General features: G+C 43.6%; 1 protein-coding gene across 1 annotated transcript; it reads right to left on the bottom strand.

Moving 5' to 3' along the window:
- Window positions 1-2,021: 2,021 nt before the first annotated feature.
- On the bottom strand, window positions 2,022-13,354 carry WDR77 (WD repeat domain 77). Its single transcript, XM_044447111.1, has 10 exons — window positions 13,151-13,354; window positions 11,717-11,902; window positions 10,146-10,287; window positions 10,015-10,064; window positions 8,619-8,689; window positions 8,338-8,392; window positions 5,884-5,955; window positions 5,685-5,793; window positions 4,699-4,767; window positions 2,022-4,387 (listed from the first exon to the last, which is right to left on the bottom strand). The coding sequence occupies exons 1-10, from the start codon at window positions 13,272-13,274 to the stop codon at window positions 4,228-4,230; spliced, it is 1,038 nt and encodes a 345-aa protein (XP_044303046.1). The 5' UTR covers window positions 13,275-13,354; the 3' UTR covers window positions 2,022-4,227.
- Between the last annotated feature and the right edge of the window lie 1,059 nt (window positions 13,355-14,413).

Genomic DNA, 14,413 nt, shown 5'->3' on the forward strand with positions numbered 1-14,413 from the left:
TCATTTTGTGAGTGCATTAAACTTCCTGAGTACATCAAACCTTCTTGAAGTTTTGAAGGAAATCTTCGTGATTTGGTTCCAGTCAATCTGGTGACCATATGATGCTGTAGTGTCACAGAGAGCTGGAGAATGGGAGATAGGGACATAGGCATCCCTACTAGTCAGAGCAGGCAATGCATTGTTTATTTGTTGTTGTTAGTCGTGAAGACGTGTCCAACCCATCGCAACCCCATGGACATTTCTCCAGGCCTTCCTTTCCTCCATCATCCCCCAGAGTCCACCCAAGCTCACACCGACTGCTTCAGTGACCCCATCTAGCCACCTCATTCTCTGCCGTCCCCTTCTCTTGCCATCAATTATAACCAGCCTTAGGCTCTTCTCCAGGGAGTCCTTCCTTCGCGTTAGGTGGCCAAAGTATTTGAGTTTCATCTTCAGTATCAGGCCTTCTAAAGAGCAGTCAGGGTTGATCTCCTCTAGGACTGACCGGTTTGATCGCCTTGTGGTCCAAGAGACTCACAGGAGTCTTCTCCAGCACCACAATTCAAAGGCCTCAATTCTTCAGTGCTCAGTCTTCCTTATGGTCCAACTTTCACAGCCATACATTGCAACTGGGAAAACCATAGCCTTGACTATACACACTTTTGTTGGCAGGGTGATGTCTCCGCTTTTTAGTATGCTGTCTAGATTTGCCATAGTTTTCCTCCCAGGGAGCAAGCATCTTTTAATTTCTTGGCTGCAGTCCCCATCTGCGGTGATCTTGGAGCCCAGGAAAATAAAATCTGTCACTACCTCCATTCCTTCCCCATCTATTTGCCAGGAAGTGACAGGACTGGATGCCATGATCTTAGTTTCCTTAATGTTGAGTTTCAAGCCAACTTTTGCGCTCTCCTCCTTCACCCATATCAAGAGGCTCTTTAGTTCCTCTTCACTTTCTGCCATTAGAGTGGTATCATCTGCATATCTGAGGTTGTTGATATTTCTCCCAGCAATCTTAATTCCAACGGGTGATTCATCTAGCCTGGCCCTTTTCATGATGTGCTCTGCATGTAAGTTAAATAGGCAGGGCGACAGTATACAGCCTTGCCGAACTCCTTTCTCAGTTTTGAACCAATCACTGGTTCCGTGTCCAGTTCTCACTGTTGCTTCTTGACCCGCATATAAGGTTTCTCAAGAGACAAATGAGATGGTCTGGTACTATCATCTCTTTAAGAACTTGCCACAATTGTTTATTAGTTGCATCTATATCCTGCCTATCTTCCAAGGAAACCAAGGCATGCTCCTTTCCATTTTGTTCCTACAACAACCCTGTGAAATAGGTTATGCTGAAAGTCAGGGACTGGCCTGAAGTTACCCAGTGAACTTCATGGCTGAGAAGGGGTTAGAACCAGAGTCTCCTAATCCCAGCCCAACACTCCTAACCAGCCTACCACCCTGGCACTTAATGCCTTCCATTCCACAGGCCTCTTTGGGCTTGGCACAAAAAAACACTGGCTTATCAGGCAATAGCTCAAATCAGAATGAGGTCACAGAAATGGGCAAGAGTGAGTCACATCCTTTCCAGTTTTTCCATGTACTAGTATCTAAGAAAGAAGTATCCTATCACCTAACCTTTGGTTGTCAGCAAGGCTTTTCTTCAAGAATCCCGATGAACTTCCAAATTTATAAAAATAAATGTGATGTTTTATGGCAAGTTGCATGCAGATGACTGACAACCTGAAGAGTCATGGCAACCCTTCAAAGGAGTAGTGTCCATCAGGACTTTTATAGCAGGAGGCAAAGAAAGCATGAACACAAGACACTGAAGAAAACAATGGAGAACCACCTGTTTAAATATGAAAAGGAATTTATTTTTTTAAATGCCTCCTGTTTGCTTCTGTGCTCATCCTTCATTTTATAGGTCACAAAGGTCCCGGAGTAGCAGTTGTTGTGAACATCAAATAAGCACACGGTTTGCTTTCTTCTGGTCCAGAGGATCATGGAAGAACAAAAAGCTGACCTCCAACAGTACTCCTGCTAGCATCCCCTTACAAAACCACAACATGCCACATCACCATGCCAACTATTCATCCTCTACGCCATCATGAAACATGGGAGATACTATAATGGACAAAAATGCACATACAACAGCAAATTAGCCTACTTGTTCGAAACACAAATGTGGACACAACCAGCAGTTGGGAATTCACACAGTAGTTAACATGTAAAATTTGCAAAGACTGAACTTGCCAGTCTCCACACCTGCTTGAAGGATCAGCAACTGCATATTGAGGAGTGGCTTCTTGCCAGCTACTGCGTCACTCTACCTAATGTAATCTGGGGGCACGGAGGGCTCGTGTAGAAAACTCTACACCTGGCTTACACACCGTTAGTCCTACAGGGCTTGAGAACCACTGAGCAGTCTTCACGCATTTATCTGTGCTTAAATGAAGCAACATTTTAAGATGAGTGCTGCTTTCTCCCCTCTCCCAGGCATACAGCCTAAAAGCTAAGCTGTAGCACAGCCTGCCTCAGCCTGGTGCCTTCCAGAAGTTTTTGACTTCAACTTCCATCAGCCTACACAGCATGGCCAATGCTCAGGAAACCTGAGCTGTAGCCCAAAAGTATCTGGGGGACAGATTGGATGAGGCTGCCCTTAGTGCTTTACACTGCAATCCTATGTACATTTTCCCACTGAACTCAAATTTACTTTGGAATTGAGTCATAGGACTGCATGGTCAAGCCTAATTGGAGTGTCAGGGGATTCCCAAGCAGTAACTAAACCAAGCGTGGGAAACTCATAGGCCAGAACACCTGAAGGGCCACAGCACCCATCAGTTCTGGCCAGCAGAGCCAATGGTGAGAAGTCACAGAAGTTATAGGCCAAACACTCTGAGGGCCAGAAGTTGCCCACCCAATGAAGTGCTGCTTCTGAGGAATGTGCAGCATCCAAAAAGCAACTTGTAACTTCTGAGCTTCCTGGAACTTACATGAGTACACCTTCTTTCATATTACATACCCACTGGCCAGGGAAGGAAAGAGCCTCCTCTGACAGCTGTTAAATGGGTGAAGGTAATAGTGCCACCTCCTAAACTGATCTCACCTGGAGTAGATGAGTGGACTTAGAAAGGTAATGCTTCATGGGATCCAAAGGCTTCTTGCTTCCCTTAAAGGCAGGTGGGCAACTTTGGTTCCCCCACCACACATCATCAGATTTCCCACAGAAGCGGCTGCCAACAAAACAGATCTTTTCTTTGAAAACAAGGCACACCCTTGCCACATGCTTGGTTTTCGAGCAGAACTGCCATTTTTAGATAGTGGGATGTTGAAGGTCATATTTGGTCCACCCTTCGCCCAGTCCTGCTTTAAGCAATAGGCCACCATTGCAGGCATTCTTAATTTGCCATAGGATAAAGATCAGCATAAATCCAAGGGAGCCCTGGGCACCCAGAACTAGTCAAGCAGGTATCTGGTGCAGGGCAAGACTGTCAAGCTTTCTGGGACAGAGCTACCCAAGAAATCACAAAAACAAACCACAAGAGGAAGTGTCTGTTCCTGCCATGTTGCCAATGCTTCCCTGATCAGAATCTGCAACATTCTGAAACTTCGGCACTACAGATCTTAATTCATGCCAGTCACACTGCCCAACTACACAAGGGGAGCACTTAGCCTCCATTCTTATTGACCACCATTCCCAGGCAAGAAGCTATTGGAGATCACAGTGCACTTTCTCCTTAAGGTGGGGCAAGTCAGACCACAGACGGGACAAATGGTGTGTGTGAGGTTCAACATGAGCAAGTTTAGCACATCTCTTTTGAGTTGACTAATCTGTACCTTATGGCACAAGTATTTCACTCTCTGATAGCACAAATCCAATTACAAGCTGGCCAGATAAGCCTGGAAATTATTGCAATGTTTTATTTCACATTAAAAACAAACAAAAACACACTTCTCTATAATGTATTTTTACTTTTTAGCCGCCTCCCAACAATTAAAACAAATGAAGTCAGTTCTCTTGTAGTTTGTATTGTTCTGCTACAACACCTTAAGGCTTCTGTTAGCTGCAGAATCTGACTGGCTGCAACAAGCAGCTGGTGTGAAGTTAGTGCTCATCTAACATGAATTTGCTATGGAGCCTTTCTTCTTGACTGCAAAGGCCACACTCAACCCCAGAGCTTGACCAAAAAAAAAAAAGTGGGGGGAAGAGATTCTATTCCAGGGAGAAGGAGCCACACGGAGAACACACAAGAACTATGCAGTTACATTGTTTTTCCCAGCAGGATGGTTATTCTGTGTTGGAACTGTGTGATGTAGAACTTGGTGGTCCCATCCAACCGTCGTCAGGGAGCTTTTGTTCAGTGGTGACCATGATAAGCCTCGCACAAAGTCCCGGTGGGACCGGTTTCTAAACCTGCGAAAAGTATGGAACACCGTGGAGTTACTTCCCCCCAGTTTTCTGCAGTATCCTGCTTTCTAAAAAGTGAAATGAAAGTTGCAGAAAGTAGTATAATACTGTTATTATTTTGCAGGTTGGGGCCTGCCCCTTTTTGCCCTTGCACTGAAAGTCCCACCCATGCAATTTGATGCCCAGGCTGAAAGATGTTCTGCCCTTCTTGCGCAGCTGTTACCATGGATAGGCCTAGATGGAAACCCTAACCAAGCCTGGGAGAAGAAAACCAGGAATAAAACAGGTGGGAATCGATTAGACCCTTTTGTACTCACACTTCTGAAAAGCTGGCATCAAGAACAACTACCGAGCAGTCTTCACTGATGGAAGCCAACAAGGGGGAACTGGACGAGAAAGAAAAGCTTGTGTTAATACAGACTCAAAGGGCCACACAAAAACAAGTGCGCTGGAAGACTGGACATTTTGCCTGGCCCAGATGTTTTCTGGAGCTGTTTGCTTAAAAAACCCCCTGTAACCAGGGCTTTATAGAGAAGCATGAACAAAAGAGAGGGATTCCTAAACTGAAAGACTTAAAAACCAAATTTTGGAAGTAGAAAACAGAAGCAAGGGCCATTGTACGGGGATATTTTCCTTCCATGGAATGTTGACATGGCTTGTGTTAGAACAGCTTTCCAGCCCTTCATGTTGCTCTAGCCCCAACCTATCCTTTCTCCCATCCTGGCCACCTGCAGGTGGCCACCCTTTTCCAGCTGGATCCTTGCCAATATTCATCCTGAGGTAGAACATTTATTCCCCCGCCCACCAATAAATAAGTAAATATCAAAAGTGTGTGCATGTGGGGAGGACATATTTGTAAAGCAGATCATGGTTTAGCAGACAAGAACCTAAAAGCCTGTATATGTGCCTAGCCCTACTGGGGAAAAAGACAAATATGAGAGTATTAGCTCCATTGTGCTTTATGAGAGAAGGGAAAAAAACCCCTTTAGATTTAGATGAACATCTCTGGCACTCTATGGAACTACTTTTCAGAAATGATTCTGTCCATTCAATCAATGTTAGACTCTGTTCTTAATAACTTTACTGGGGGAGAGGCAGTAGGAAGATTCAGATTGTAATGCTATTACTTCTCAAAGTGTAGCAAGGAAGCTTTTCCATAGTTTGGGAGCTCTCCTGCTTATTCGGCCAAACACGATCCTTGGATTTCGCCCTCAAGATCTGCCTCATAGCACTGTTCCACAATACTGAGGTGGGCATCCACAAATGCTTGCAGGTCAAATTCAACTAATGCTACTGACCATACCTGTGTTTGGAGAAAGCAAACCCTGTGACGCTTCGGGAGTGCACAGGTGAGCTGAGGGCAGAGTCTGCATTTTTTACGTCCACAAGAACAACCATTCCGCTTTCATCACCTTCAAAATAGCACGAGAGCAATGTTATTGCTAAGTCAGTTGGAGACACACAAGCATTTATTTGGCCACATACAAAGAAATACTCCTTACCCAATACAAAAGTGTCATTTCGATGTGGATGCCACATCAATGAGGTAGGAAGATTGCTAGAGGCACTGCAGGCTGCATGGATGAGGAAATGGAAGAACTGTAGTTAGTCTGAAAGGCCCTTCAGCTTTATCATGTAGAGTAGCTGATTGACTGACAGCTAACACTTAAGACAAACGAAACACAGTCAGTGGCTTGCTATTTATTCTGCAATATTCTCAGCCTTAAAAGGTTCAACTAGTCTATTCAAAACTTCATCCATCCTGTTAAAGGGCACATTAAGTTGCAGTGGGTTGGATGCACTGTGAGCAACCCACAGTGTACCCAACAGATGACTAAGCTCACCATGAATCGTCTACCTCTTCCTTCTTCCTCGATCAGCCCGCTGCAGTCAATCTTACTTGACTGAGAGAATGCAGCAGGACCAGTGTGACTCCCCCTCCCCACCACAACCGCAGGCAGCTTTCAGCTGGCTACATCTTTTGTACCTTCACCCTTTGTGTCTCTGCATGGGTGGGGAGAAGCAGCACGAAGTCTAGCTTCACAGTTGGCTTTTACAACCTCCACCTTGACAGCCACTGACAGTCTCCTTAAAATACCCTAGCAGGCTCGTATATTCTAATTTCTTTTAAATAAGAAATTTAAAAATCCCTGTTGAAACTCATTTTAGCCAACTGTTAAAATTTCTTTTCTACAGAAAAGAGGGTGTGGATGTACTTTTGCACTTTCCCAAGCACCTACAGCCTCCAGAAACGTGAAGAATACAACACCCTGACAACTGCCAGGGCAATTTAAAAAAACAACAATTAAGGATCTCAATACAAATATTACTCTTGCCTTTTCCTTTCCTTGACAGCTTGCCTTTTGACAGCCACCAAGAGAATGCAAAAAGAATGAACAGCCTATTTGGATCCTCATGCGGTCAATATTTAGGCATGGTACCTGCTGCACAGGTATCCTCTGATATTGTCCAAGCAAGGTTTCTGATTCTACCACTTGTACAGTTGTGAAACAAAGGACTTTAAAAAAATCACTGATCTGACAGACTCTTCAAGGTGCTGCTTGGGTACTTTGAAGGGGCTGCTAGCGGCCATCAAAACAGACTGCAAAAGCTGGCTAGCAAACTGAACTTTGTGATCTATGGGGGAAAGCCATGGCAAGCCAAAAACATCTCACAATCATGGCAGTACCAGCTACCCTGAAGTGCTGCTAAGGTGCTTGTGGGGAAGGTGGCTGGAGCTGCAAGGGATTTTTGCTGCTCTTGCCAAGAAGTTCGCTAGCCAGTTCAAGGTACCCATAATGAGGTCAGTCACCTGGGTTCAGGTCACCCGACAACCCTTCATGGGTACCATCACTCCTCGAACACATGATCTGTCAGAGTGGTTTACTGCCCTTGAAGCACCCTATGGGATCTGATCCAGGGCTGCCCAACATGGCAACCTATACTGGCTAACAATCTATCTCAGTATAAAATCAGTGTAGAAGGGACTGGAACTCTTTGTCCATTGCAAATATAATTTTGGAAGATTTAGGCTTTTTCATCTGTTGATTTTATTTTAGATGGCCAAAAAGAGAGGAAAGGAAAGGAGACATAAGGGAAGAGAAAGCCCTTCTGTTAAGAAGTGGTTACTTAAGATTGAAAGACTGACTTAAGATTGACTGAATTGACTGAAGCTCAATTGACTACTTTTCTATTCATCTTGGATTTCATACCAAAGGACCAGTTTACCACAGGATGACTGATTTGTTACAATGCTTCTGAATACCCTATCTGTTTCTTTAATAAAGGCTACTGTATTTAACAGATCAAAATCAACTAGGAATTAGATTTGCTCACTGGCCTCAGGATTCAAGTGAGGCCATTATGCTGGAAGCTACCAAAATAAGCAGTGGGAAGCTACCTGGAAACCACCAGGGTTCCTGACTGGATTAGGGCATGCATCAAACTTGCCCATGCTCACCTAGCCCGCTTTGCACACTCTCATCCTGTCCCCTAAAACTTTGGTTTTGCATCATATGCATATTGAACAAATGATAGAAAATGCCAAGTCTGAAAGCAGTAAGCCATGATTATGAGTAACCACATTTTACTCTAACCACAGATTTTGAACAGATGTAGAACCAAACTCTGTTTTCAGGAAATCAAGAAAGGAAAAATGGAATTCACGCACAGGAAAATGCATGCAAATTCTCAGAACATTCTTGATTGCCAACAAGTGTTAAGAAACATTATGTGTGGAAAAGTTCTGCCTGGGCTGCAGGTCCCTAGAATGGAAAGCTATAAAAGCTGACTTTGGTGGAGTCAGCCATATTGACATTCACAATGAAGATGCATGACCGTTTCAACTGGCATTTGGAATTTCCACTCAGCAACAATAACTTTTCTGTATTTTTCAAAGTTGCTTCTATTTACCCTATAGGAAACACAAAGGAATAATCTAGTACCAAAAGACATACCAATCCGAGTTGCTGGTTTTGGGGATCTGGTATCCCAGAGTAAAATCCTACTGTCCTAAAATATATATATAAAAAGTGTTAAAATGGAAAAATTGTTATCATAACTGGTACTTATAAATCACTATGTCAACTTTAGAAAATAGCCTTTCCAGTTTGTTCATTTGCACCCCCTCTTCTGCTGGGCTTATAATACCAGTGCCAAATATCTAAAATAAATTGTCTTTACAATGTATAGGCTAATCTGAACCTAGAAAGATTCAGAAACAATAAGTTGCCTTTACCTCAGAGCAGGAGAGGAACATGGTCTCCTTTCCAGGACAGGAAGCCACACATGACACTTGACCGGAATGAGCTGGCCAAAGTTAAAAAGAAACACAAACATCCATAATATACAACATTAATATTGATATTGTCTATGTCTATTAATACTGCCTATGTGGTGAATCCAGGACAGATGCACTCTGGTAGAAGAGAGCACTAATGCACACGGTTTAGAGCAAACAGAACCCTAAAGAAAAGAAAAATAGCATGGGACTCTCAGCTCATGCGTAAAATGTGGGACCACAAGTAGGGTCGCATAAGAAATTTGATTCTTGTGAATACAAATCAACAGGTGGATTGGATCCAGTGGATTTCATCATTCTTTGGTTATTATGAGCATTCTCAGTTCAAAAAAATTGCAATACATATGAAAGCTGAACAGTGGGAAAAAAAACTGACTGGAAGAAAACATGGAACAAGAGGAGAGCTTTGCAAATACCCTGCACTGACAAAGACAAACAGGTGGGTACTAGTTCAAATCAAGCCAGAACTTTTCTAGGAAGCAAAACTGATGAAACTGGCCTTCCTTAATCACAATTAATAGCATTTGGCTTCTAAAGCAAGAACCCCCATGAGTTTTCAAAAGAATAAGGGGCAAGACAATTAGAAGCACTTAACCTGGAAACAACTTGTACGTCAGATTGAAATGCAAAGTCAGTTCTTAAAGAGCCAGAATTTGGCTTTATTTTAGTATGAAACCATATATATCAGATATATTTTGGTGCAGTCATTGCTCTAGACCAATTTAAGTATGTGTTCATGGCTGCCAGATGATTGCGACGTCACTGACACACTTCTTCCTAACTTATACCACTTAAAATTTAAGCTGGAGGAACAGGAGCATATTTAGCCAATTTGAATCAATGACTGGGTTCATATGTACATAATGAAGACTCAGCACATTAAAAACCATTGGGTTGTTGTTCATGAATGGGGATTGTTCCCATGGTGTGCCTGCCTCTTCCATTTTCACCCAACAACCCATGAATGGCATCTTTCTCGTTTGTGGAATGCGATGTCCAAACCTGCACTGCAGTCCAGTCTGACCATCACACTCCACAACATGCAAAGGTGCTGATTGTATGTTGGAGGGTAAATCCAGAAAAAACTGGCACCTTGTCACTCATCCTTATGTGTAAAAGTCCTACAATTCCCTGCATTACCCAGTCTGCATGGATAGTTAGGGAATATAGGGAGTTTTAGATATTTTTGTTGTCTATATATGCACAGGATTATGCCCAAACAGACTAAAACAGGAGACTGATGCCTAGCATTCCATATATGCCACCCTGATCTACTTGAGAAAAAGGAGAGGATAAAATAATAAAAATAAAGTAAATGAAGATTAACCCTTACCTCTGTAGGTATTCAGCACTGTTTGCTGAGGGATGTCCCAGATCTTCACGCTAGGCATAAAATCAAGATTAAGTTTAAGAAAAATACATATTCTTACTTAAAGCAGAAAGTCAGCACCACAAAAGGGTCACCTGAAGTCTTTGCTGCCAGTGACGGCCTGTATGTTGTTGGCGAGCACAGCCACTGTAGTCACAATGTCGTCGTGCTCGTACTTACAGAATCTGTTCACTATCAGAGTCTCGTTCTCATCCAGCTCCCAAAGCTCCAGAGCGCCTGGATGAGAGGGGGAAGAAATTCAGTAGAAGGATATTTCCAAACAGCTTACCACTGCCACTAGAGATGGCCACCATTACTTAATATCATTAGATTTACCAAAGTGTCTCTCTCTGGGTTATACACAAGATCACATCCTTTTACTAAGTACTCTGAATGCCCAAGCAGGTAGCAATACATTGTCACTGTTTGGAAGTAAACTTGTAAGGTTGCATCCTAAGGTGCTTTTCCATGCACAAGAAAGATCTTGGATCCAGCAGAGGCTTCCACTGTCAGAAAGGGCAAGAGGGAGAAAACTTTCAAGGGTCTTCTGACCTACAGAGCAATCTTCAGGAGGCTGCAGAGAGAATGGGGGTTGACATAAGTGGCCTCTCTGCCTTCCATCAGCAGGTACTAGGATTTGATAGCACTTTGCAAGGTGCATTCTGTCCTGCAGGAACATATTGAAGGCCTCCATTTCATCCAAGATCTTATGTCACACTATTTCATTTCTGCAAAAGCAGCGATTTGAGGACAATCCTGGGATTTCCAGGTGAATGCTCTTTCTGTGTTCTTACAAGCAGCCCATCATGTAACCATCTAAGACACAAAGAAACCCAGGAAAAGTGAGCTCCCCCTTCCCCTCTCCTTTGTGCTTCCAGGAGGAGGAATAAATCAGGATTTGTTTGATCTTTGCCTATTCCTGACTTGTCACTATGGGCAGACAAGGAAACATGGCTAGCTAAAAAACCCTCAGGATCTTACTGTCTACCATTATATGCAAACATTCCCAGTGTCAGAAATAAGACATCGAGAACTCAAGGGTGATAAGTGGAACTAACTGAACTTTCTCACAATTGATTCAGAACCGTCACAGCTAGACTTAAAATGGGCAGTAGACGGTTGGAATGTTTTGAGGCTAAGTCTACCCAACAAACTTGCAAACATGACAGGAATGAAATGTGCTCAGCTAAGAGATAAAAGTCATGGGGCATGATATAGCAATACCATTTATTTTGCTAATGTGAATGTGCACACATAGCTACTAGTCATGGCAGCTTTTAATGTGTCTTATAAACACAAGAAAGAGTTATAAAGACAACTCAGCTATTATCCCGGTGGTTTTCCATGTATTTTTCCAGTCCCCCATATATTGATTTCTTTAACAGAGGACTCCCCCATCCCATCTTGTTTTCAACCTGCTCATCTATTACATGCAATGCCTCAGCAAGCTGTGTCCCCAATTTTTTTTTTTTTTTTGAAATGTGAGATAAACAACAAGTTGCAACAGGACTACAATTTCCTCAATCTCACACAGGAATATTTAGCATCCCTGCTTCAGGGATGAAAGAAAGTAAAACTCCTTGCAGTATATCTCATTCTGGGCTCTTGGCCATTAGGTATATAAACATAAAGGGATTTCAGGGGGCAGGCTTCCCCCAGTGCTCACCTGAATCTGAAGCTACCAGGATGCCTTTATCTGCCACCCATTTCAGATCAGCTATTCCTGCTTCAGTCTGAACACCCGCAGAGCAGAAGCCTTCATTTGGAGCTTTTGATGGATCCTTGAATACCCAAATGGAACCCACCCAGCAACGTCCACTCAAGCTGGATGCTCCCAGCAGCAAGGAACCATCTAGAAAGTAGAATTAAACAGAGTTAAAAGTGCCTGTTTCATTGCAAGTGTGTGGATATTTTAAACTATAAATACCGTCACAAATCATTTATTTAACATCCTAGTTGAGGAAGTTTCACAATGTCTAAATTACAAAATCCCTTCGCATACAATCAACAATTGGTACTCAGTTGGAAAAACTGGCAGAAGCTAACAAAATCAAAAGTCTGCTTCTGCATTATTGTAGTCTCTAGACTGTTGAGCTCTTTCTCCTTTAAGGAACAGTAACTCAACAGTGTATTTCTCTACACTAGATTCAGAAACAAGAATCCTGCAAATGAATTTATTAGTGTTTTGGGAATATGGATTGGAACAGATTGGAATAATGTAAACAATAATGTTACACTAGCAAAACCAGGGGAAGGTCTGTGTGTGTTGGCACATGCGTGCACATACAGAAGCACCCCTGTGCATGGCCAGAGTTTCTTTAACACAGCTTAGCATGTACAGAAAGAAGGATGGCATTTTATTTCCCAGAGAGCTTGAACAACAAACCCCTTTTAGGAATGAAGCATAAAGAATTAACATTTTGCAGGACACAACTACAAAGGCCAAAGAGATGCCAATCTAAAGCAGTCTCTGCCAAACTTGAGCCCCATACTCATTGTTGCCTATATTTTCATCATCCCTTGGCCAGGGATAATGAGAGTTGTAGGGAACAGGACAGAGTCAGGCTGAGGATGGCTGCATTAAAGCAATCCTTTCAAGACTGCTTAAAACAAAGAGTATTAAAGCAGTAACAGAGCCATCTGAAATACATTAAGTCAGAAGTAAGCGTCCCTAAATTCAATGGGCTTTACTCCCCAACAAATCTAGTTAGAATCACAACATGAGAAGTATTTTCACAGCTTTAAAAAGGCAGGAATAATAGGGAATGCCCAATAGGAGATGCAGAGAAGCGTTCAACCAGGTGAGCATTGTGTATAACGCTACACTCTAGTTGGCAAGATCCTTTTTCCAAAGTTCATTCCGCTGTCCAGCAGACAGGGAGTTGCGCGGGAATTTAGCCAAGGATGCCACGGTACGGGGCAACGGGGAACGTGACTGCACCCTTCCGAACTGGTGCCGGAGCAGATGCAAAGCCAACATCCCAGGTGGTCCCACGCAACTTGGAAGCACCCAGAGTCGCGCGGCGGCGGCGGAGCAGCTCAGGATGAGCAAAGTCCCCCTAGCGCAGGCTGAAGGGAGAAGGGAAGTCGCGACAGGTACCTGCCCGGTAGTGGGCCCCGTCTAGGTGCCGCTCCATGCAAGCGGGCGCGTTGGGCGGAATGTTCCATTCGGATCCGGCTTCTCCATCGGCCGCCTGCCCGGCACTGGGCTTCGCGTCTTCCATGGCTGGAGCAGCGCGAGACCAACTCCAAACGTGCCCACGTGCTCCCAGGACACCCCTGTTCTGCCCCCAGCGACGCTCGCCGCCTCTCTTCTCGCGAGAATGGCCGAAGTGTAGCACGCGCGCGCGCCCGAGCTCTCCCTTCCCCCGCCTCCGGCGTAGCTTTTTCGAGGAAAGGAATTCGGAAGCTTTTTACTGGCGCAGTATTTCTTCCGGAATCAGCTTTTTAAAATCTGTGGGGCGACGTATCCTTTGATGTAAAGCCCTCTCGATTATCTTTAAAAAAAAAATCTAGAAAGTAGCATACTTTTATAAATAAATAAACAAAAGGTTTATGAATGGATCAAAATGTATGGGTAAAGCGATCTGAATTACTCTGAGCTGCAACCTGAAATAAGGGCTTGATTGCAATGGACTCTACTAGAGGGCTGCTATAAGGTGATCTCCTCGCCCCCAATTTGCAATGTCGGGTTACATAATTCTGTTCAAATTTACAAGACAAATTCGTAACAGTAAATTTGTAAAATCAATGATAACTCCCCCTCTTCTTCAAAATAATTCTTGAGTCAGGAAGCATCTGAACATCTGTTTTGGGTTCTCACTACGTTGGGGACGATGACCAATCGCAACTTGGCTAAAAACTTGAAATTCTCCAATGCTTGCTCTGGACAGTTATCAATTTAGCTGGGAGTAAGAGATGCTGACAAAAGCAACTAGGAAAACTTGTTCTGAAATAATGGGGTTCTTCTTTTGATTCTGTCTTTTAATTCTACGGTAGTTCTTCCGATATTCGAAAAGCGTTAGCCGGACAGCAAAGTAGTCTCCCAACGTTGCTGCTACGTAGATAGGCCCATTGAAAGGACTGAGACTTCAGATGCAATCCAATCCAAATTTCTGGGCAAAAAAGGGCCTACAACTCACAGCCTGCTGTCTAAGCTTGCGTAGGATTGCATCTAAGGCCTCATTCATATTAACGGGTCTGTATAGCACTAGCCTGGATCCTACACCAAAGCCAAAAGACAGCTTGAGTTAGCACAGCCCTTTCGCTTCGGTATCCACAGAGAAGGCGTTACGGCCACCGGCAGAATTTTCTTCCGGCACTCTTGCCTTCGTAACTCTATGTTCCTCTTCCGTCTGAGGTG

This window comes from Varanus komodoensis, unplaced genomic scaffold (genome assembly GCF_004798865.1).
Source record: "Varanus komodoensis strain SLA01 unplaced genomic scaffold, ASM479886v1 scaffold1, whole genome shotgun sequence".
Lineage (NCBI taxonomy): Eukaryota > Metazoa > Chordata > Lepidosauria > Squamata > Varanidae > Varanus > Varanus komodoensis.

What these genes read in the sequence shown, in the direction of transcription:
- WDR77 (XM_044447111.1), bottom strand. Translation starts at nt 13,274, where the DNA reads ATGGAAGACGCGAAGCCCAGTGCCGGGCAGGCGGCCGATGGAGAAGCC. An exon ending in AAAACCAGCAACTCGGATTG is followed by an intron (nt 5,956 to 8,337) that starts GTATGTCTTTTG and finishes TCATCCATGCAG; the next exon opens with CCTGCAGTGCCTCTAGCAAT. An exon ending in GATGCCAGCTTTTCAGAAGT is followed by an intron (nt 4,388 to 4,698) that starts GTGAGTACAAAA and finishes TACTTTTCGCAG; the next exon opens with GTTTAGAAACCGGTCCCACC.